The 21,776-nt window shown below is 42.0% G+C and overlaps 1 protein-coding gene across 2 annotated transcripts in view; it reads right to left on the bottom strand.

The window, feature by feature from the left end:
• Window positions 1–7,756: 7,756 nt before the first annotated feature.
• The window catches only part of LRRK2 (leucine rich repeat kinase 2), a 70,493-nt gene continuing 56,473 nt past the window's right edge, over window positions 7,757–21,776 (bottom strand). Inside the window, exons 41-51 of one of the 2 annotated variants that reach the window (XM_082774531.1) lie at window positions 21,507–21,667; window positions 20,525–20,695; window positions 19,798–19,898; window positions 18,951–19,145; window positions 17,751–17,944; window positions 17,385–17,457; window positions 16,350–16,534; window positions 15,004–15,156; window positions 14,060–14,268; window positions 11,439–11,513; window positions 7,757–9,540 (exon numbers count right to left, since the gene is read on the bottom strand). In XM_082774531.1, coding sequence (XP_082630657.1) covers window positions 9,419–9,540; window positions 11,439–11,513; window positions 14,060–14,268; window positions 15,004–15,156; window positions 16,350–16,534; window positions 17,385–17,457; window positions 17,751–17,944; window positions 18,951–19,145; window positions 19,798–19,898; window positions 20,525–20,695; window positions 21,507–21,667 — 1,639 coding nt within the window. In that variant the 3' untranslated portion in view covers window positions 7,757–9,418. Of the gene's footprint in view, window positions 9,541–11,438; window positions 11,514–14,059; window positions 14,269–15,003; window positions 15,157–16,349; window positions 16,535–17,384; window positions 17,458–17,750; window positions 17,945–18,950; window positions 19,146–19,797; window positions 19,899–20,524; window positions 20,696–21,506; window positions 21,668–21,776 lie in introns of those variants that run through there. The other variant, XM_082774532.1, reaches the window with a different exon arrangement.

Genomic DNA, 21,776 nt, shown 5'->3' with positions numbered 1-21,776 from the left:
GCTACTGGCACACACCTGTGGTTAAACAGTTACTCCACCAGGGTGAAAAGTGGTATCAGTGTGATTCCTTCTCAGCAAAGTTGGTTTAATAATGCGTTAGGAGATGATGCTGATCCTGGCCTTATTCACCATATTGGATATTAACAAAAAAAAAAAAAAAAAAAGAGGACCGACTATGGAAAATAAAAATCTCTGGTGTTGTCAGATTTTTGCTGACTTCTGTTAGCGTAATTTACTGGACACTTGGGTATTGGTGATGAGCACAGTACAAATAATTTAGCTGATTTGCTATGCAAAGCAAAGGGCTTCTGAAATTGAGAAATTACACGAAATGCTAAAATAAAATGCGGGACATGAGGAAAGACCTTTGTCCAGTTTCCCTCTTGAGAAAGACAGGAGGGCAGGTCCTTGGGGTTGGCAGCCAAGTTTGGTCTTTTTATATTTTGTGAGTTTATGGTTTTCACTTTTTTTTTTTTTTTTTTAACACTAATTAAAACTCCAGCAACTTGAGAAACAAAATCTCGTTCTTAGTGAGCAAGAAGGTCAGAAGCTGTAAGTTCTGGGTTCCCGAATCTCTTTGGCATTTCCCTCCGAGGCTTTTTGCCTACTTCCCAGGCTGGTTCTGCTCTGGGCTCTGTCCTAACACTCATTTCTCAGCTGTGTGGAACAGACGGCACCGGCGGAGGTTTTGATCTCAGTTGACTCTGTATCAGAATGTAAATGTTATTTTCTATTCTCACATAAAACAGCCAAGTGGCTTGGTGTGTCTTAAATCCTCGTGTGGCGTATTTGTGGTGTTCTGTCTAGAGCAGAGCTCGCGTGACAGCTGGCTGCTAGCGGGAGAGGATTTGGGGTTGACTTCCAGGGCTGAGGCACTGTGTTGCAGGCTGAGTGCAGGATCAGCTCAACTTCGCTGTTTGGTGCTGTTTGCCATCACCCTGCAGAGGGTTTGGTCGTTACAGCTGGTGCCACACATTTTAATTACCTTAGCCAGGATGTGCAAGGGGGTTCCCGAGAAAACAGTTCGTTGAAATGATTTTTTTTGGTTGTGTTTATCTATGTTGTGGGCAAACAGTGAGTGGAATATGGAAAGAAAGGAAAGGAATGGGCTTCCCAAGGGAAATAAAATCCTGATGGTGGTGTGTGTGGGGTAGTAAGTTAATATGATCATTTTCTGGGTGAGGAACAATGATCAAAAAGAGAAAGTGGGGAAGCAATGTGAGCAGGTATTTCTCAAGTAACCTGTTGGTTTTAGGGCTCAAGATAAAACAACAAGCTTATTTTTTTTTTTTTTTAAATCAAGAGAGAAGAGTACCTTCAGGTCCCATCACCTTGCACAGATTGGCACAGCATTGAAAAATCACTATAAAATCTCTAATTTGGGATGTCACACTTCACTATTGTGCTTCTTGATACATTTCACAAAAAGACTTCAAAGAAAGGCAGAAGGTGAGGATGTAGCGTGCCCTGTTACCTGCAGGAGCTCAGTCTGGGGGCCTGTTTGCTTTATGGTACAGCGCTGGGAAGCAGATGTGTGAAGGGGCAGGGGGAGGCCCACAAAACATGCAGGGAGCTGTTTTTTAAACATTACAATCCACGATTGAGAGTTCTTTGGGGAGGGAGGATTGATTGTGAGCTGATACAGGGAGTAAATTCGTGAAATCGTGGTAAGAGCACATCACTCGGCTCGTGGATGTGTTCCCCGCATCGTGGGAGCACAAGAGGAGCAGGATGTGTGCAGGTAGGTGATGTGACAGGGAACCCACAGAGGTTCCTGCGACAGCCTCCTGCTGCCTGTTGTGGCTACAGCTGGAGCACTGGGTGTTGATCCATCATTCTCACCACCTTCTGTGGCGTGCAGCGCCTGTAGCAGGACAGGCGGTGAAATGCGAGTAGAGTGGGTGTGAGAATGGGGAAGGAAACTTCCCTTCCCTGGGCTCCTTCCCTTTGTTTCTGGCTTTCCTGGCAGATGTTTTGGGGCTCTTGCTGGCGTGGAATTGAGGAGGATGAATTCACACTCCGGAGTAGATATGAATAAAGATGAATTCATGCTCAGAAGTAGAAGAGGGATTGTGTTAACCTAAGCAGGAGATTTTCTTAGGAAAAAAAAAAAAACAAGATGATGCTCCCCTTGAAATTCTCATACTAGAAATGGCTGAGTAATTTGAACTCTATATTCAACTCTTCCCATCCCGAAAAGCACCCACCTGGTTTCCTGCAGCATCTCTGCAGCCACTGGCTCTGCCCTGGGTGCCTCCTGTGCCGGGAGGTGGCTCACGGAGATCCCTTTGAGCTCTTCAGGGAGCAATGTGATGAGCTGAGCTCTGAGCAGCCAGCACCGTTGCCTAGGAACTGTCAGAGGCAGACACGCATTGGGGATAAATTTGGCTTTTTTTTTTTTTTTTTTTTTTTTTTTGCGAAGATGTGAAATTTGAAGAGCCTGGTTGAATGCCTGCAAAGACCTTGGCCTCTTTTTAAAAGGTATCGCAGAAGGTGGGAGTATCCGGGCTACATCTGTTACGTGCATCTGTTCTACCTCGTTTTTGTAAAGATGCTTTTCCTACCAGCACTTGGTTCGTGCAAGCCATGTCTGGTGTTTTGGACTTGGTGGTTGTCTCTTGGCTAGAGGAAATGTCCCTGCCTGCATATGCAGCTGGTGTTGAGCTGCTAACGCTTCTCGAAGCCCTACGGGACTCTGCCCGCTGCCTCCTGTGCCCTAGGAGGCTTGGTGCCGCAGGTCAGCATTCTGAGGTGCTTCATGTTTTTCTTCTGCCGTGGCTCGGTGTCCTTTCCTGAGCATTTCTAGTTCCTCCTGGCACAGGAGCAAGGCAGTGTCACCTTTTCCTGTCTTTCCAGATCAGTCTTCTGTGAGTCTGAGGTGCTTTGAGGTGGTAGCACCATTCCTGTCCCTGTACATTTGTCTGCTTTGGTAAGCAGAAGTTTCCCTTTTTGGCCCTTACAAGACAGTTTTGCTAAGGGAGCAAGCTTAGAGCAATGTCTCCACTACTCAGTTTTACCCAGTTTTTACTCAGTTTTACCCTTGAGACCATTTCCTCTCCCCAGCAGCAGGGGGTCCCTCACTGGCAGGGATGGATGCAGCTGTGCTGAATTCAGGGGGTGATGCTGGCTGACCCCAAGTGCGTGGTGTTTTTGTTCTGCCCTCCTAAGGTCTCGACCAAAGTCCTGCTAAGGACAGAAACGAAACGCTGCTGCGTCAGGCCTTCAGCTAAGGCTTAATTACCTGCTCTGGGTGCTTTAACTGTGAAAATCCTGTCCTGGCTGCCCAGTGCAGGGGCACCTTGGGTGCTGGTGCAGGGGCTGGGGAGGAGATGGACCTGGGCACAAAGGGAGGACATCCCAAGTGTCCTTGTGGTGACAAACAGAGTAGAGCAGTGGCATGGGGTGTGCTTCCTTCTTCTGCTGTGTGGCTCAAGCCACAGCTGCTCTCTTACACGTGTTGTCTGCAGCAAAATCTGGTTTTGTGACTTTTTTTCTTTAAATGTAAAGGGAGAGATGCTCAGAGTCTGAGAGCCAGCCATTTGAGGTGTGAAACAGCACGTCTGGCTTGCGTTGAGGATGACCCTCCTGGTATTAGGGGCAAGAGGCAATTGCAAGTGGGTGCCTGGCAGGCTCTGGGTGAGCAGAGGCCCTGGGGGCAGCCATGCTCAGGTCCCCGCTGTCCCAGGAAGAAGCTGTTTCAGCTTTGCTCTGCCAGCACCAGAGGTGTTGTGGGCTGTAGTAACTACCCAGGAGCCTCACCGTGGACAAGGCAAATTGGGCAAGACTGTGCAGATTCCCTGCCTGTGTGCTTATCTCTAGGCTTGGATTTATGGAAGCCAGAGGCTTTCTGAGCTTCCTTCAGGAAGGACCATCCCTGCTTGTCTCCAGGACCAAGGCCACCAGCATCCTGTAAGCAGGTGTCTCCCCCTGTACCCTGATACCCTGTCTGCATCTGCCTTTTCCAAGGGCTCTTCTCAGTGCTGGTGTCACCTAAGAGTGACATTGCTTGCAAAACCACCCACCTTGGGCATCCCTCTTATCTTTTATTTTTTTTCCAGCTTCAGCTATGGGGACTTCAGGCTTCATGATGCTGGACCAGAGAGTTGCACTTCTGAGCCCCTGCAGGGCTCAGGTGTTTGCATCCCCTCCTGGATCTAGCTGTAATATCTGGGAATTGAAAGGGTTTTTTTAATTACTATTATTATTTGCAAGGAAAATGAAGTGTGAATGCTCAGCACATCTAATTATTATGGAGGGGAGGGGGTAAAAAAAATAAGTTTTGATGCATGGAAAATATTTGAGAATTACTGATTACCAAAGCTTAATTATCTGGCTAGCAGTTAGCTATTAAGAACAAGTGTGACCAACTGTGGTAGTTGGGCCTGGCTGTCTCCACCCAGCTGGGGCTGCCGTTGCACCTTTCAAAGTCAGACCTCTTCCAAGTGCTATCAAACTCACTGAACCTTGTGCAACACGTTTTAACAGCTTCCTTTGAGATACACCAGCTGCCTAAACCCAACAGTGTTAGACTAATGCAGAAAGTTGTGGCCGCAGCAGCCCATGGCCATCGGGCAGGAGGGAACATCTCCCTTCAGCTGGCCAGCAGCACCACGAGCAGCTGGAGCTCTGAAGGAAGACCAAGAGCCCTTCTTCCCAGAGAGGTCTGGTCAGGACAAGGTGGAGAAGGGTCAGCCCTGCTCTAGGCATCAAGGTAGAGGGCTTAAAAACGGCAATGTTTGCATTGCTTTATGCAAGTGCTCAGCAGGAAATGCTTACAGTAATATAACAGGTACTGTGTGTAATTAGCTTCCCCAGACATTTGTGTAAGGTTTTGCCCAAGCCCGGCAGGATTTAGGGGTGTTTTCTGGCTTTGGACCCCACTTTTGCTGCTGTCCCGGCCCAGAGGAGAGGCCTGAGGCAGGTGCTGGGAACATATGGGGCTCCCTTCACAAGATGGCCGCCACCTCACACTGCTCATGTGGTGATTGCCTTTTGCAGCCCAGAGCGCTGTCAGCCCCCCAGGGAGGATCATGCAGGGATATCAGGGATTCATCCCTGTCCCCACACCCACAGCACTGTCCTGGGATGGAGGCACGGGTGTGGGATGATGACAGGAGCTACTATTTTTGCTGCCTGTGCCCCCAGCCCATTGCATGGGGGAGAGGTGGCTGGGTTGATGTCCAACATTTACCGCCACCATATGTCTTCCAGGGGCTTCACCACACGAAGCCACCCCAACCCTCTGCTGAGCCTCTGTTACTTGTGCTTCGGCAGGTGCTCTGCAGCTATTATGTATTTACTGTGACTTTTGAAGGTGACAGCGTGAAACCAACTGTTTTCTAAGCCCCTTGGCCTTAGCTCATTTGCTTTAAGGCTTCAGTTGCAAAGCCCGGGAGCGCTGCTCAGCCCCGCTGGGGAGCGGTGAGGGTGAACAGATGCCATCAAGGTGACTGCAGAGATGTCAAGGCAATGAAAAGCAGCAGGACCAAGCATTAATGTACCCAAAGTTCATTTATTTGCAGCTCAGTTGTTCCCTACTATGATCCTGCGTGGGCAGAGCTTGGCGGGAGCTGTCGAAATGAAGGGCAGCAGAAGAGGGGGCGATGCCGGAAGTCTGGGTCACTGCGCTCCTGTCACCATGTTGGGGACCCAGGACCTGTGGGTGAGCCCAAAGCCTGTCCTTCGAGTCCGTGATGTGATGTCCTGCTGCAGGAGGGCAGGCAGGAGCTGTCGCACGCTGCAGCCAGGGCAGTCAAGCTGGGGTATATTGTAATGTTTAATAACTTCCAAAAATATTTCCAGTTTACTGCCCCAGTACAAATAAATGGTAGATACCAGGAGCCATAAATTCATCACAGTGTACTCTGCAGGCAAAAAAAAAAATAAATCATAATTTGATTATTCTTGTAATTCTGTTATTTAATCTAATAGGAACTAGTTTGTGTTAAAGAGTCTGTGCACATACGGGCACTGCTGTCTTCATACTGTAGGTGTACAGTCCATAAATATAGAGAAGAAATTCTTGAAGGGTAATACTGGAAATTTTACTTGCATTTTCTTCTAAATATTTGCTAAACCAAGTTTCACTTTGCTAATACAACAGCAGTTGTTTGTGCTTTTTTCTTAAAAATCATGGATTTAAAAATACAAATATGCGATAAGTATGACTCTCAGATCTCACCTTGCTGTGTCAATGTACTTATAAACAAAATTATTAAAAAGATAGGCACCCATCTAACTAAAAGTGATTTGGTAAGGTCACAAAAGGGCCACAGTGGACAGTCAATAGAGGTGAACTTTTTTTTTTTTACACTTGTTGAAATGACTTGGAGAAGGTTTTATTTAAAAGGCAGAAAATAAGTAGTCTTGAGATTAGTTCATAGTACAGCTGCATAACTAACTCAGACAGAAAAAAACCAAAAACAACAGTTTTCTGAGCAGAAAAATTCATCCTCTTAAGACAAGTAATGGAAGTTGTCTTCAGCTTTTTAATGACTGACAGGCGAGGAAAAAAGTAACAAGGGGAATTGTTTGTAAAATTGTCTAACTGAAGTCTGATAGAAAAATATGAATGTCATCTTTTAGTCACTCACTCACTGAGCCCTTCTCCGTTTCCTAGGCCAATAACTTTTTTTTTTTTTTTTTCCCTTTTCTTGCTGCTTTCTGATGCCTCTTGTATCTGAAGAGTTCATCATAACGTAGATTGTCTCATTAGCTCTGGGTACGTCTGTGTTATGTTCCTGATATGCCGTCTGGCCTCTTGCATCTCTCTAGGGGCAACTGCTCCTGCTGCTTCCCTGAAGTCCCTGTATTCCCATGCACGAAGCATGGGGAATAAACAGGATGAGCTCGAGATCTGTGTACGGTCATGGGGCCACAATCTCATTGTGATCATGGAGATGTGGTGGAACAGCTCTCATGACTAGAACGCTGGCATTGAGCATTGAGGGCTATGGCCTCTTTAGGAAGGCCACTAGCAGCAAGATCCTGGGCACTGGGTCTCATGGGGCACTTTATTTATCCAGACAGCTGTTGGGTTAGCAACTCGGCCAGGCACATGCAGTCCAAGCAGTTCCTACAATACCTTGGAGATAATTTTCTGACACAGGTGGTAGAGCTGGGCACCATTCAAACAGCACTTCTTCCAAGCTTGGGATCGATGCATCCCTAAACGTAGGAAACCGGGGAAGGAGGACAGGAGACCTGCATGGATGAGCAAGGAGCTCATTGACAAGACCAAAAGGAAGAAGGTCTATGAAATGTGGAAAAATTTCACCAAAGGGGAAATTGTGCTTGACCAACCTCGTTGCCTACTATGATGGCATCACCAGCTGGGTAGATGGGAGGAGAGCAGTGGGTGTCATCTACCTTGACTTTAGCAAGGCTTTCGATACTGTTTCCCTCGACATCCTGCTCGCAAAGCTGAGAAAGTGTGGGATAGAGGAGTGGACAGCAAGGTGGGTTGCAAACTGGCTGACTGGCTGAGCTCAGAGGGTGGTGATTGGCGGCACAGAGTTGGACTGCAGACTTGCGGCTAGCAGTGTTCCCTGGGGGGGGTCTGTGCTGGGTCCGGTCTTGTTCAACATCTTCATCGATGACCTTGATGAAGGAATAGTGTCTGCCCTCATCTCTGGAGGTCCCTTCCAACCCCTACTGTTCTGTGATCTTAATGTAAGGGATTAAGCTCAACAAAAGCTGCACACAAAAGCTCCTCCTTGGAAATTCAGTAATGAGAAAGTAAACAATGATATTAACAAAGCAGGGTTTTAATAAAAAGATATGAGTTACATGTCAAAATGATTTACAAATAAACATAATCACATTACATGTATTCTGTCTTTTTAAAAAAGTATTGATTATACAATAATATATATTTTCTGAGTTATAAAATCCCATATAAATAGCAAATTATTCTCAGTATGAAGAATACAAGAATACATTAAACACAAACAAACAAAACCGGGGTACATCTCTGAAAGGAATCCTGAGTACACACAACCATGGGCAGAAAACAGAAGAAGGGAGCAGTGGTTGGATATATATACAAATTCTCCAAAACTGTAGAATTGGAACCAAGAACCTTCTGGTGGCACTAACCCTCGTTCAGCTCCATAGAAATAAACTCAGGAGTGGCTCTGGGTACTGCTTGAGATTTCAGGAGCACTCTATAGATTCTTTTGGTATGACAATAAGAAAATGAGCTCTGTCTTCTGGTGGACAGAAAGAAGGCACTTAGAGCAGGTGAGCGAAGGCTGTAAGCAGCAGCTTGGACTAATAGCCAGGGAACAACGAGATACAGCTCCTGAATGAAGACGTGTGGCAACAAATTCTTGTGGAGTTACAAGAGGTAGCGAACTCTTCCACTCCTCAAGGTTTCACTGCTTACCGCCAAAATAATGATATAAATTAAAACAAGACTAAATCAAAGCAGCACATCGTACTAAGGACTAGCAGTCTGGATGCAGCAGCGTGCTTCTTTCTTCGTGGTACGAGTTGCAGCAGCATTTAGATCAAGAGTTTTCGCTGTCTGTTTTCTCTCGGCTTTTACACCTGTACAACAGACACAGACGACTGGTAATGCTCGGAGCTGTGACTGCATCTTGGAACAGGGCAGACTGCAGCACTGCAAGAGGACTCCACCTTGCAGAAGCTGGTCTGTATCTCTAATGTATTTAAATGCTGAATTCTGAGATTTTTTTTTATTATTATTATTAAATACTATTATTATTTATTATTTTATTATTTTAGCATAATTTTTTTTTCCTGATCACAATGAAAAATGTCAATTATTCATGGAATTATTCATTACTGTTCAGCAATGCCTCACTTCTGCCCGCTGTTTTCAGCAGCAGTAATGCAGCCACGACACGTTCCCTCAAACACTGCTCTTTATATAAAACAGAATGTTTTCTTTCACAGGCCCAAGGTCATGAGCTCTGACTTGCTAAGAAAATATGAATCATCAGAGAAAACTCACACATGCAAACGGCAATAAGCACACAGAGGCTTAGATTTTGCTCCTTATTACAGCATCAACTCAACAGAGATAATAAAGTAAACAAGAGCCATTTCCAGGCTCCTGGCTTATTACCAGTTTGACAGGGATCAAAAACCGGATGAACAAAGTTATCCTGAAGCTGAGCCAGAGTTGCTCAGAACAGGATTTAACAAGTAAACAGACACGTGAGAACACTTCAGTTTCTTAATTTCTCAACGATTTTCTGTCCTTTGAAATACTACAAACTAACAACCTTCTTTCTGCTTGGTATACCATGATTTGGGAAGATCTTGTCCCATGGCACTTTTTTTTCCTGGTTTTGGGTTAAAAAGCCCAGCAACAAGAAGCAGTAAATATTGCACAGTGAGTTAGGATAGCAGTCTAGAAAAGGGAATAGCACTTGCAGGGTGGTTTTTTTTTTCAGTCCAAAGGAAAGCTCTTCATTTTTTCTGCTAGCTCCTGTCTCATTTCTACATGTTTTTTCAGGTTTTGCACTTCGTGGGGGAGGTTAATGTCCCACACTGACAAACAGGATTGTAATTCTGAAAAAAAAAAAAGAAAAAGAAAAAGAAAATGGTAACAGTGAGAATTATTATTGCATAATTAGAAGCGGTTTTGCTTATCTGCTTTTTTTTTTTTTTTTTTTTTTTTTAATTACTCATAAATTGCCTCTCAGAGGCATAGTGTTTAGGACCTGGAGGCCAAGTTGTGTGACACCGTATGTGTGAGGTGATGAAGATACGGGTTACAAGCCATTTCTACTTGCACAGTAGTTTGGATTCCACTTCCCAAACCATTTAAAAGCACTTCAAAAAAACATTTCTGGTGCCTGTAGACCATACGGTGTTTACCTGAGCTGCAGCCAATGCTAGTAGTGAGGTGCCTGCATAAAATTTCATCTTTATTTTCCAGAGCAGATATACCCTAAATGCTTACAAGACTCAAAACCCATTCACTACAAACCAGAAATGAAAATTGATTTCATAAGGTAGTAAGTATACTGAAAAAAGGTCACTTCTTCAATCTCCACTCAAGCAAACAACTCTGCTCCTGGAAAAACATTATGTTTAATGAAAAATGGAGAACACTTACATGAGCAGGGACTCATAAACTAAGGTCCTGAAGGTTCCTGAGAGTCTGATTACTCTTTGTATAATTTATGGCATTCTCAAATACAATTAGAAAACTAAAAAGGCAATAGGTGCTCTTATGGTAACAATCAGGAACTATCATAATGTAAAAAACACAGCTGTAAGTCTGGTTCTTATTTTAGTCCAGTCGGCTCACCTACGCTTGCCACCTTTAACTTTTTACTATTACTGCCATATTATCAAGAAACTCAGAAATTGGGATCAAAGAAATGTGAAAAAGAGCATCCATCAGAGCATCAAATGTAACTGCACTATGAAAAAAACACACAAAGATGGTGATTTCATATCTTCCTATTCCAACACTTCCTCATCCTAATTGTCAGGAAGCTCTTCCTGATGCCTGAACTAAATCTCCCTTATTGTAACAGAAACTGCTTAGCTTTTATCCTACCCACAGGGAATGTGTTGAAGTATTTATTCCCTTCCCCTTTATTTACATATTTGGAGCCTATCATCACGTCCTTTCTATGCTTTCTTTATATTAACCACTTTGTCTTCAGTATTTCCCCACAGGCTGCATTTCACTCCTCTGGGCTGTTCCTAGCAGTTCAGATCATTCGGCAGTGTCCCAGATGGAAATGCTCCTCCCACAGAGGCTTCACCAGAGCTCAGCAGAGCACAGGAATTCACACATCTTAGAGAAGCCACTTTTCTACTGGTGTGAGAAGGTGTTTGCCTCTTCCACAGGAACATGATGCTGTTACCTCATGTTCAGCCAGTGATCAATTATAAACCTTTTGCTGCAGCATTGCTGTTTAAGCTGGCCATTTCCTCATGTTGGTACAACGGATCACTCCTAATTAAGCAAAAGGTCTCGCATCTGTCCTTAGGGAACTGTATGCTATTTCCTTTGGGACCATTTATTCTATTTGTCAAGGTTATTTCAAATGCTAATCCTGTCCTCCAGCGTGGCTTCTCTTAGCTGAGTGTTGTCTGAAAAGCACATTCACCTTTCCTTCCTCCACATCACTCATGAAAACACTGAGCATTCCTGGTTTAGCACAAACCCCTCTGGAAATCCATCCGATGCATTCTCCCATTAGACAAGGGCTATTACTCTTTAAATACAGTTTTCCACCAAATTACATGCCCTTCAAAGAGTAGCTTCATCCGATCCATTTTTGGAAGTTCCTGTTAGCTTGTATGGAGCCCAGAAATGCAACAGACTACAAAAACTAGTGACAATATTTTGCTAATCACCACCTCTCCAAACATATCTCAGTGGGTAGTCAAGCACAATAGTGTCTACTCCACTAATAATCTAAATTAATAAAAGACAGTTGAGGTACCTTTGTGAGATTTGTCGTCTTCGGTGTCACTCTTATACCAGTATCCCAAAACCAGCACCACATTCTTCAGACTCCCTTTTTCAAAGAAACAAAATGTCACATTTTAATTGTAACAGGAACTTGGTAATTTAAGGAAGAAAGAGTAGCTTACATGATGCCATTAACAGGATAAAAACCGGAGTTTTTATCTTTATTCATAGTCATTAACCATGAAAAAAAGGACACAAAAACAATACAGTTCACGTCTCCATTTAATGCAGGGGTTTGCCAGAGTTCAAAGCTGTAAGCATGGGATCAGCCGGCCAGCCTGTTGAACAAGCCAAAGAACAAAGCACCCTATTATTTACCACATGCAGAGGTAGCAGAGTCATGGAAAACAGATGTCACAGCGAAGGGATAGGTTGCGAACGGAGTCCCAGTGCACAGCAGAAAGTGCCAGCAGTCAGTCTGGTTATAAAAAACAAACAAATAAAACAACCAAGTGTGGTACAAACTAATTAAAAGTGTTCTGCAGTAACCACGGCACGTAGGTAGGGAAGGAGAGTTAGCAGGGATGTAGAAACATAATGAGGTAAATCCCAAATAACACAAAAAAACAGAGTGGGAAGACACAAGTGGATGGATCACAGAGGCCTGGTGGGAACCCCGTGCATCCTTCCTGATCAGATGTTTCATTGCTTTACCTTTTTTTCTGCAACCAGCTCTAGCTCTGTACCAAATGGATTGGAACTCAAGTGCAATGTTTCTTATTCAGAGTAGGGCCCTTGCTTTGAAAGCTCTGCCTTTCCCCTTGCAGAATGAACTACATGTATTTACGCGTTAATGATTCTCTACATATGATGTCTTGTCGATTATATGTCAACTGTTAGGTGAGAGAATTAGAAAAAGACATTATATTCATATATTCATACACAAACTGCCAGATTTTGAGACATCAGTTTTATCAGTAATCTCTTTTCCCTAAAGCATTTACATTTGATTGACGTTATATGTTTTAATCTCAAACTGAAACTTTTTAATGCAAAAATATTTCCCTCTATCTTCTCTCCCCTCAGAGATGCAGTGTGTTACTATTAAAGACGTGTTCAGCAGCCTCTGTGCCATTTTCAGTAATTCTGTGAATATACCAGTGGAACCAAAGCCCAAATTTAGGAAAAAAACCCAACCCTTATAAATAATTACCGGGAGAAAATGATCAAAAGACGATGCACACATCAAACTGCATGCATCAGTCTCACTTGCCATCCGTGAGTTCTGTGCAAACACAACTCATCTATTTCTCAGGGAGCACTAACTTTTCTGTATAAAACATTTTGATTAAAAATGCTGTGTTGGCTGGAAACTGAGGCTATGAGACTCACGCCTTTCTAAGTCACTCTCTATTATTTTATCCAACACATTTTGCCTATCAGTGACAATAATGTGAGGCAGAAATCTTATTTTCGAAGTAACTATTCTTTACAAAATACTAGAAAACAAAACAGTCCCTTTACAGCACTAACACTGCAGCTATCAGGACCAGAAGGACTCAAAGTGCTGTGCGTGGGCAGCCGGGCTCTACAGCTGGCTCTCCAACAGCTGGGGGTTGAACAGACTCCACAAACTTGCTGTCTCGGGCAGAAGCAAATCACGGGAAGATGGAGGGGTTTTTGACTGTCAGCACCGTGAGCTAGTCTACAGACACTCCTGGTGCCAAAAAGGCAAAAGCAGCCCCCAAATTTGGTTTACAATGGTAATGAGAAAACTATCGAGACTAGAGACTAGAGAACAAGTCTCATAAGGAGTGACCGAGGGAACTGGGGTTGTTTAGTCTGGAGAAGAGGAGGCTCAGGGGAGACCTCATTTCACTCCACAACTTCCCTGGGAGGTTGCAGCAAGGAGGATGTCTGTCTCTTTTCTCAGGTGACAAGTGATAGGATGTAAGGAAATGGTCTGAAATTGCACCAGGGGAGGTTTAGATTGGGCATTATGAAAAATTTCTTCATGGAGAAGGTGATCAAGCACTGGACTGGGCTGCCCAGGGAAGTGGTGGAGTCCCCATCCCTGGAGGTATTCAAGAGACCTGTGGACACGTCTCTAAGGGACAGGTTTAGTGACGGGACTTGGTAGGTCAGGCTGGTGGTTGGACCTGGTGATCTTGAAGGTCTTTTCCAACTTAAATAATTCTGTGGTTCTATTTTTCCTGAATAAGGCTGGGAGAAGACTAGAAAATTAGCAATTAAGGAAAAATAATTCAAACCTAGCGAGCTCCATGGAGAGAGAAGCCAAAAGCATAAAACAAGATGGAGAAAGAACACAGGCAGACACAGGTCAAGATAAAGACTATCAGACAGAGGACAGTGAGAGCTGTGCTGAAGCATTGCACGAGGTGAGGGTGGGGAGCATTCACGTGCTGATCAGTGAGGAGCCAGAGAAGAGCTGTTGTTTTACGTGGGCACGGCTAGGACAGGCTGCTGGTGTTCAGCTAACACTGGCCTGTCTGACACTGAGGGGAGATGACAGCAGTAGAATAGAATGAAGGAACAGGATGTGGAAAATGCTAATCTGTGCCTGGCACACCGTGTCAAACAGAAGCCAGCAATCCTAAACTTGGCGCTGATTTCACCAATGGCTTTACTTACCTAGCTGAGCTGTTAGCATGACTCGAACAGAATCACAAAATTTATCTATAACTCGTACAGGGCGACGCGTTGATAAATCGAGCAGCAGAATATGTCCTCCTCCTGTCCCTATCCACAGCGCAGTGTTTTTCTGCAGGCAAATTGTCTTCACTCTTCCAGAATAAGCAACTTTCTGTTTTAGTTCTTTATCTAGTTTTTCTACTTCCTCCCTAAAAGCATGGAGAGAACTTGCATTAAGTTTTGGTGACACACTATTCAACAGCTGCTAAAATGACTCCCGCAATACCAGCCTTTTAAATGATCATTCATCATGACAAAGTGCAAAAAAAATCATGCAAATAAGTTGTCTTACTTTAGAGAATCTGGGATGAAAACTATTGGACTTCTAAGACTTGCTGGCATGCTTGGAAAGACCTTTAAATAGTAGACAGGTACATTTCTCTGTTTTCTCCCAGTATGCAGGAGAATAATGTCACTGCCAAGTGGGAGGAGCACAGCTAGAGCTGCTCCTAGCTTCACCATAAAAATGAAATGGACGTAGCACATGAAGGAAGAACAATTTAAATGTAAATCACTGTCACTGTTACTAAAACTCTGATGCAGAGATGAGGCATTCTTAATCAGGGGATGCAGGAAGTAACTGGATGCAAAAGCAGCAGTACCTTATCGCATCAGGTAAGGCCAGCAAAATACTTTCTTCTTTATTTAATGAATCCTCTCATAATCCCAAACTGTGAAATACAGTAAGGGTCTTAAAGAACTGAGATTCTGCACGGGATGTTTTGAAGTTCTGGGCCAGAAGAGAGGAATTCCGCATTTGCCCAAAGAGCTGGGCAGGTCTCTTATCTCCCTCTCCCCAGAGGGCTGAGGTGCTGTGCTAGGGAAGGCGATCTGTTAGCCAGCTCTCCGTGCATCAGGTCAGCAATCTGAAACAGGATACTTACTTAAGGAAATGTGCACAGTCAATGAGTTCAGAAAGCTTCTCTGTCTTCTTGTCCCAGATTTCCACAAAATGACTGTTTTTCTTCGCCAAGTAGATGGATTTATCTACTGCTATTGAAATTATGTTTGCATCACTGTAAGCCTTATGGCAGAACCTAGAAGGGAGAAGAACTCCAGTTAGAATCCCAGGCAATATCCAGTAGAAAAAACTTGAATATTATGAGTGAGGTTCTCTGTAACTGTTAAGAGATTCAGCCTTGAGACACCTATGTGGGCTAGGATACAACTGAGAAGGTTTGCTGTGATCTTCCTGCAGTTTGACCTGAATTCTCACAGTAGTGGAGCTGGAGTTACGTTATCCCCGGAGATGTATCGATGCCCCAAGTCTGCTCAGAAATCTTTGCCATCTATCTGCTCAGATCACACACACTCACATCACAGCAGGGCAAACCCCACCTTTTGGTGTCTGCAGACACCCGACAGTTCCTACAGGGCCCACAGGACCGTAAAGGGTCACTCAACAAAGATGACTAAGCCTAAAAAGCAGCAGTGAGATTTAGCTCATCTTGCTCTGCTCGTTTCACTGCAGCTGACAGCCGTTTTGTCTGGTTTTCTCTACATCTGAACGTCTCTCCTGCCAGATCTGTGCCTGTACATATCAAAGTACTACTGGCTCTGCAATTTAATAGCATTGGCTTTTCATCTTGCCACTGAACTGAATTTTACTGAAGCTTTAGTTTCTTGCTTTATATTAACTTGTTATTTTCCAAAGCAGATTCATTTCCTGAAATAATGACCTCTATGAGTATAAAATCAAACACTGTATCACCTGCTCAGGAAAAACTCCCCTTAACTTCAGAGCAGGATTTACCCAGGTATGAATTACAGGAAGTGTTCCAAACACTTCAGTCTCTGATTTCTATATAATGAGGTCAGCAAAGATGTGCACACATACTGTGCAAGCAAACACGTAACGACAAATGCTGTGCAAAGCATGCACGTGTAGCTCTTAATAAAGTAACCAGAGCTTGGACAAATGTCATCAAGGGAGAAAAACTGAGCAGTAGCATTTATACATTTTCTGACTTCATTATACTGACTTCATAAATCCTTTATATAGTAAAAAGGCACATCCCTTCTTTAAAAGCAGTCATGAATATTTCAAACATTACTCAGTGCTCTTATTTTAATGCACATTATAGTTCATCAGTATTATGGAAGGAAAATAATGGAAACAAAATTAAAAAAAAAAACAACTCTAGAACAAGATATTATATAAAATTACTGTTAGAAATCTTTAATAAAAACAAGAAAAGAGCCAAGTAGCATTACATAAAAATAAACTTACAGTTGACTTGTTTTTGTTTCAATCAGCTTTTGGACAGAGAAATCACTAGATAAGGCTATGAGCTTTGTTCCACAGCCTCCCCAGATTATATTTTTTTCAGATAAGTGTGAGGATTCATTTAAGCACATTAGTGGTGTGTTAACATTTCCTATAGTTAGTATCTTCAAAGGTGTTGCGCCCTTACACTGCAAAAAGAAATAGACTCTCCATTAGAAACAAGGAGTATGCAGACACATGAAGTAGAAACTGTTAAAACAAGGCCACACAACCTGCAGAATATTTACCCAGCTAGATTTTCTGAACCATTGTGGTCTCTTTCGAGAAAGTTAGGGACCAAGAAGCACTGTACTATCATTATAAACGCCCCCAAAAAAACAGGCTGTGTGAGCAGAAACTGTATGGAGCTCAGACTCCTACTTTTTGCAACCAGAGGCCCAGTTCAAGAACTGAGAAGAAAGTCACATCAATATCCTAAAGACATCCCACACTAGACTATATCCTAGTTCTGCAATGGATTGCAACTGTGTAACTGCTCTAAGGTACATATGGTCAGGAGCTAACCCTCAGGAACCAGTTGATACAAACAGCTACTGGCATTTCTTTGTTCTGGGAGCAGAACTCTGACCTAGAGGGAACCTAAACAATAAATGTATTTTTTGCAGGTATTTGTTCTACAGAGTAGTGTGATTGAAAGGAAAAAGGAGCTATAGCAGCAATAAATAAAGGAGATTCTGTTAGAATATTATATATATTCTATAAAAGAATATCTGTTAAATAGTAGCCATTAATGTCACTCTCTAGCCACGCCTGTCAAAGACTTATTTTCTCATTATAAATTATTTCCCCCTCTTAAGTCTGTTGTAAAACATTTACTGTAAAACATATGCATTTCCTCTAAGACTGCACAGAAAGTGATTTTTAATTTTAGAGATGTAATTTACAAATAATAAGATGTATGAAATAAAGCCACTGCCAGTAGCTGTATCCATATTGCTGATAGTTTTTTGTAGAATGGACAGCAAAGAACAATTCTACCTTTACTGCTCTGTCTTCAAACACTGCCAGTTTGCCATCAGCTGTGCCAACCAGAAAGAAATTCTTCTGTTTGCTGAAATAAAATAAAATAATTAATTCCAGAAATGCCCTGATCAGGTAAGAAAAAATTAAATTTGTACTCTGCTATTTCAAGAGTTTCACTGAACACTAAGAGCAAAAACAACCAGCTGTGGTCAGGAGTAGAGTCTCCAGCTACCTTGGGTGCAAAACTAAGTGAAAACATAAGCAAAATAACCAGCTGTGTGAAGAAAGCTGTCTGCATGAATGTACAGCTGTTATTTTCTGCACATCCCCGTTAGTGGTATTTTCAAAGCGTAACCCAAAATATTTAAAAATCATGCATACCTTTGCTTTGAAAGGGAATTACAGTATAAACAGGTGATAGAATCTGACATTTTCTGCAGACGATGCCTTCTTGTTTCATCTTCTGTGTTAACTGCCCACAGAGAACCAGACTGGGTTCCTGCTACAATCCAGTTTTCTTTCTCAGTAGTAAGGGTCACTAATGCCAAACTTAAAATTTTACTGTCTGCAATATCCTGAATCAGAAACAAAGCAAACAAACAAACAAAAAAACCCCAGTGATATGGTTATATTTTCAACAATGGTAAATACTAGCAAATAGCTGGTAATAAAAACAAACTACAGTCTTGTACTGGGGAAGACCCTGGGCCTTGGATCTTCCCATGAAGATCTTCTCCATGAAATCTAATCCCTGATGAGCAGAACTTATCTTCAGAGGTACCATCTATCTTCAGCATGCTGTGAAGGGCCCCTCAAACAGTACACTGGAAAATCTTTAAGATGAATACTATAAAAAAAATTTATCTATTTTAATGAAGGTCTCAAAGCCGTCAGAGCATTAAGCAAATGGAACTACACAGTATAGGTTCAGTTTAATTGCTAACAGTAAAACTACTGGTCTAAAAACCTTTTTTCCATTTTAGTTTTAGAAAAACAAGCCATAAAATTTAAACCAAATCCACTAATTCAAATGTATCATGGTCAACAGATGGCAGATACTCTGTGGAAATACAATTTAAATAGCTTTGATGTTGAGTCATACTCAGCCCTGGCAGCCAAAGAGAAACACGTTACATCACAGCACTTCAAGCCTGAGTAAAACTTTCCCTTTTCTGATGGCCCAGGACTGGGATGAACAACAAGCAAACCTGCCTGCAGTGGGAGAAGGAGGTGGCATCCACAGGAAGAGAACTGATAAGAGACTAGCTGGATTGTTACGGGAGGCAGAGATACAAAGGGTTGTATAACTATTATTTCTTGTCCTAGCCTCCATGTCAGAAACAGCTTCTATCTGAGTGTAAGGAAGAACCACAGTAGTGGAAAGACAAAGTGTTAGTCAAAATTTCAGGCTGGACAGCAGGAAGAGAAGGAAGACTGACACATAAGTAATCTTTGTTCTCTCAAAAAGTCTCCCAAAGCTGAGCTTTCCAAAGCAATATCCTACTGTTCAGATACAGTTTATTCTTCTGAAATACATCTGGGTGTGAAAAATTTAGAATAAATGACAAGTTCCACACATACCTCACAAGTATGTCCATCTGTATTTAGGTTCACAAATGAGAGTTGTGCTTTTTCTGTGTTCCCATTGCCTATCCAGACTCCTGCCTTCTTGCAGCTTTGATTGGCAGCTACCATGCACTCTGCTGTGGAAGTGCTGGGTATTGAAACGTACCTCATCAAACAGATAAGCTCTGCAGAATTCAAAATCTCATACACCTGCAAAGAAAGCCACAAAATGCTCATGGTAATAAAAATGGCTTTTACAGTGATACATTTATGACAAGGAATGGATACCAATGTTTTATGGAATACCAGCACAGGTTCTCAGCAGATCTGCAAACTTGTATACCACTTTTGTTCACTGAGCAATTTTAAGTTCACTCTTCTTATTTTTCAATTAAAATTTCCAGAAATCACTGGGATTAAGGCAGATTTCAAAATTTCACCCAATGCAAAGAGTAGTATGATGTGTGATACCAGTAGGTTTCACATCCACCCCACTGTTCCTCCTCTCATGTGCATGGAACAGTGTAAGGTAGCTTCACTGATACACAAAAATGTCCTTTCTGCATAACTCTAGTAAAAAAGACAAAGTGATCTGCATTCTGTTTCAATACCATCACTGCATACCATCACACAGAGAAAAACAGAAGGTTACCAATAAATGGTTGGGAAATGTGAATGGAAACATTTATTCTGGATAGCAAATCCAGGCAATATTCCATGGCTGTTTCTGCTCCAGAAAAAGAAAACAACAGAAAAAACACCATGCCTTTACTAATATAATCTTGCCGTTTCTTTTTAGAAAGCACAATAAGTTCACGGTATCATTTATGACAAAAATACTAATAAATACACTAAGCAGTACCTGGGAAGATGTTGGTCGTTCCTGAGGATTTTCCTTCAAGCACTTTTTAATCAAATTTTCAACTTTAGGCCAGGGGGCACACCCATATTCTTTGACAGGATCTAAAATGTAAAATCACACAACTTCTTAGCCAATGTTTACCATAATGGAGAACTGTAAGTTCTGAATAACTTTCTCTGTATTTTAAGAATTTATCTAACTTCTTATGAAGCTGCTCTAAGAAATACTATAGTCTTAGGTAAAATGTCAGTATGATCAGCTTGGAATTTCTCGTCTGCCATTACAGGATAATGCGAGTCACAGGGCTACAGTCTTTTTAATTAAAAGCAGCTTTTTTTTTTTTTATATATAAATTTGGTACATGATAAGCATAATCAAAGCAATACACAAGGGTCAAGGCCAGACATTGTCTTAGAAGGTACTTCCAGCAATATTCATTTTAGGACAATATTCATTTGGGACAAAATCCCAAGTACACAAAATCTCTACTTCTTTATAAAATGAACCAGCTTGTTCCCTTGAAATTATAACCAACATAATGATGAATAGATGCCTATTTCTCACAATTTGAAGACTGTGTGAAATTAAAAGTTTCTAAAAATTGCTATTATTTAGCCTCTTCCCCTGATCACTGTCAGATTACAACACAAAACAGGAGGTGCTATTTTTAGAGGAGGCAGGACAAATTGTCCGCTTTCATGTTAAAACTGGAAGAAACAAGGCATACCTGGTAACTTTCCTTGTATTGCTAACTCATCAAACTCATTTGGAAACTTCAAGCCTTCCATTATTCTACCTCCTCCTGTTAAAATGTCATACAGGAGCAAGCCAAATGAATAAACATCAGCTTGCTGATTGTAAATAACATTTCCTCTGGCAACTTCTGGTGCTCGAAATCCTGCAAATAAATCATTAATAGTTATTATGATTCATACCAAGCTGAAGCCATCTTTATCCTTTTAAGAATAACCACTTACTGATGAAAATATCACAGGAAGTGAACCAAAAATGGCACACTACTTCTGGGCATGTGGCAGACTACCAAAAATATCAGCAATCAGTGCAAAGGAAGGGTACAGTACGTTAGTTACAAAGCTCCTGCACCATTACACATAAATAATTCATTTATAAATGAATACTGAAAATGAAGAACAATTCTACACAATTCTACAGTCTTTACTGAAGGCCTAATATTTAACACTTGTAGTCACACGCTTACACACAATTTCAAAGACCTAAAGGCTCTCTGTGAAGTTCAAGAAGTGTGTAGTGCTTTAAAATGGATACTAACAAGTTTTCTCTCAGGTCAGGGAACAGTGCAAGTATTCATTGCCTTTAAAAAAAAAGACCTACCTATGCATTACTGAAAATTAAAACAACAAACACTTTCAGCAGTTTAATTTCACTACCACAATAACCATACTAAAACAAGACAGGGAAAAAAAATCAAAATTAGTGCATGTAATTCAATTTGTTCTCCTTTTAGCCCCTCAGTATACTTCTCAATTCTTCTAAAAGGGGTTAAAGCACGAATAGGAAGAAAGGCCTAGGGGTATTAATTTGGCATCACAATGTATAATATGATTACGACTACATTTTAGGATTTCAACTGAAGCATACATTGGAGTTACTTCTTATACACTAACTCAAAAAAGTATTAGCTACTTTTTTTTTTTTGACACAATGTAGAACAAAGCATTTTTCCCTACCTGGTGTGCCTTCAGAGGTTTTTATTCCCATTCGGCAACAATACTGGGCGATGCCATAGTCAGCTATTTTTGCAATGACAGCTGAATTGGGATATAGGGTAAAGAGCAACACATTGTGAGGCTTTAAATCACGGTAAATGATCATTGCTGAATGCAGGTACCTGTTAAGCAAAAAGGTATTTATTAAAAGCACTCATAATTAAGGGATGCATGTGCACACAAGTGGTAAATATTCTATTCCCACAACAGTAAATTGTGCTTTCAAGTGTT

Source organism: Aythya marila (assembly GCF_965140915.1).
Source record: "Aythya marila genome assembly, chromosome: 1".
NCBI lineage: Eukaryota > Metazoa > Chordata > Aves > Anseriformes > Anatidae > Aythya > Aythya marila.
This window is presented reverse-complemented; position numbering and strand designations above follow the sequence as displayed.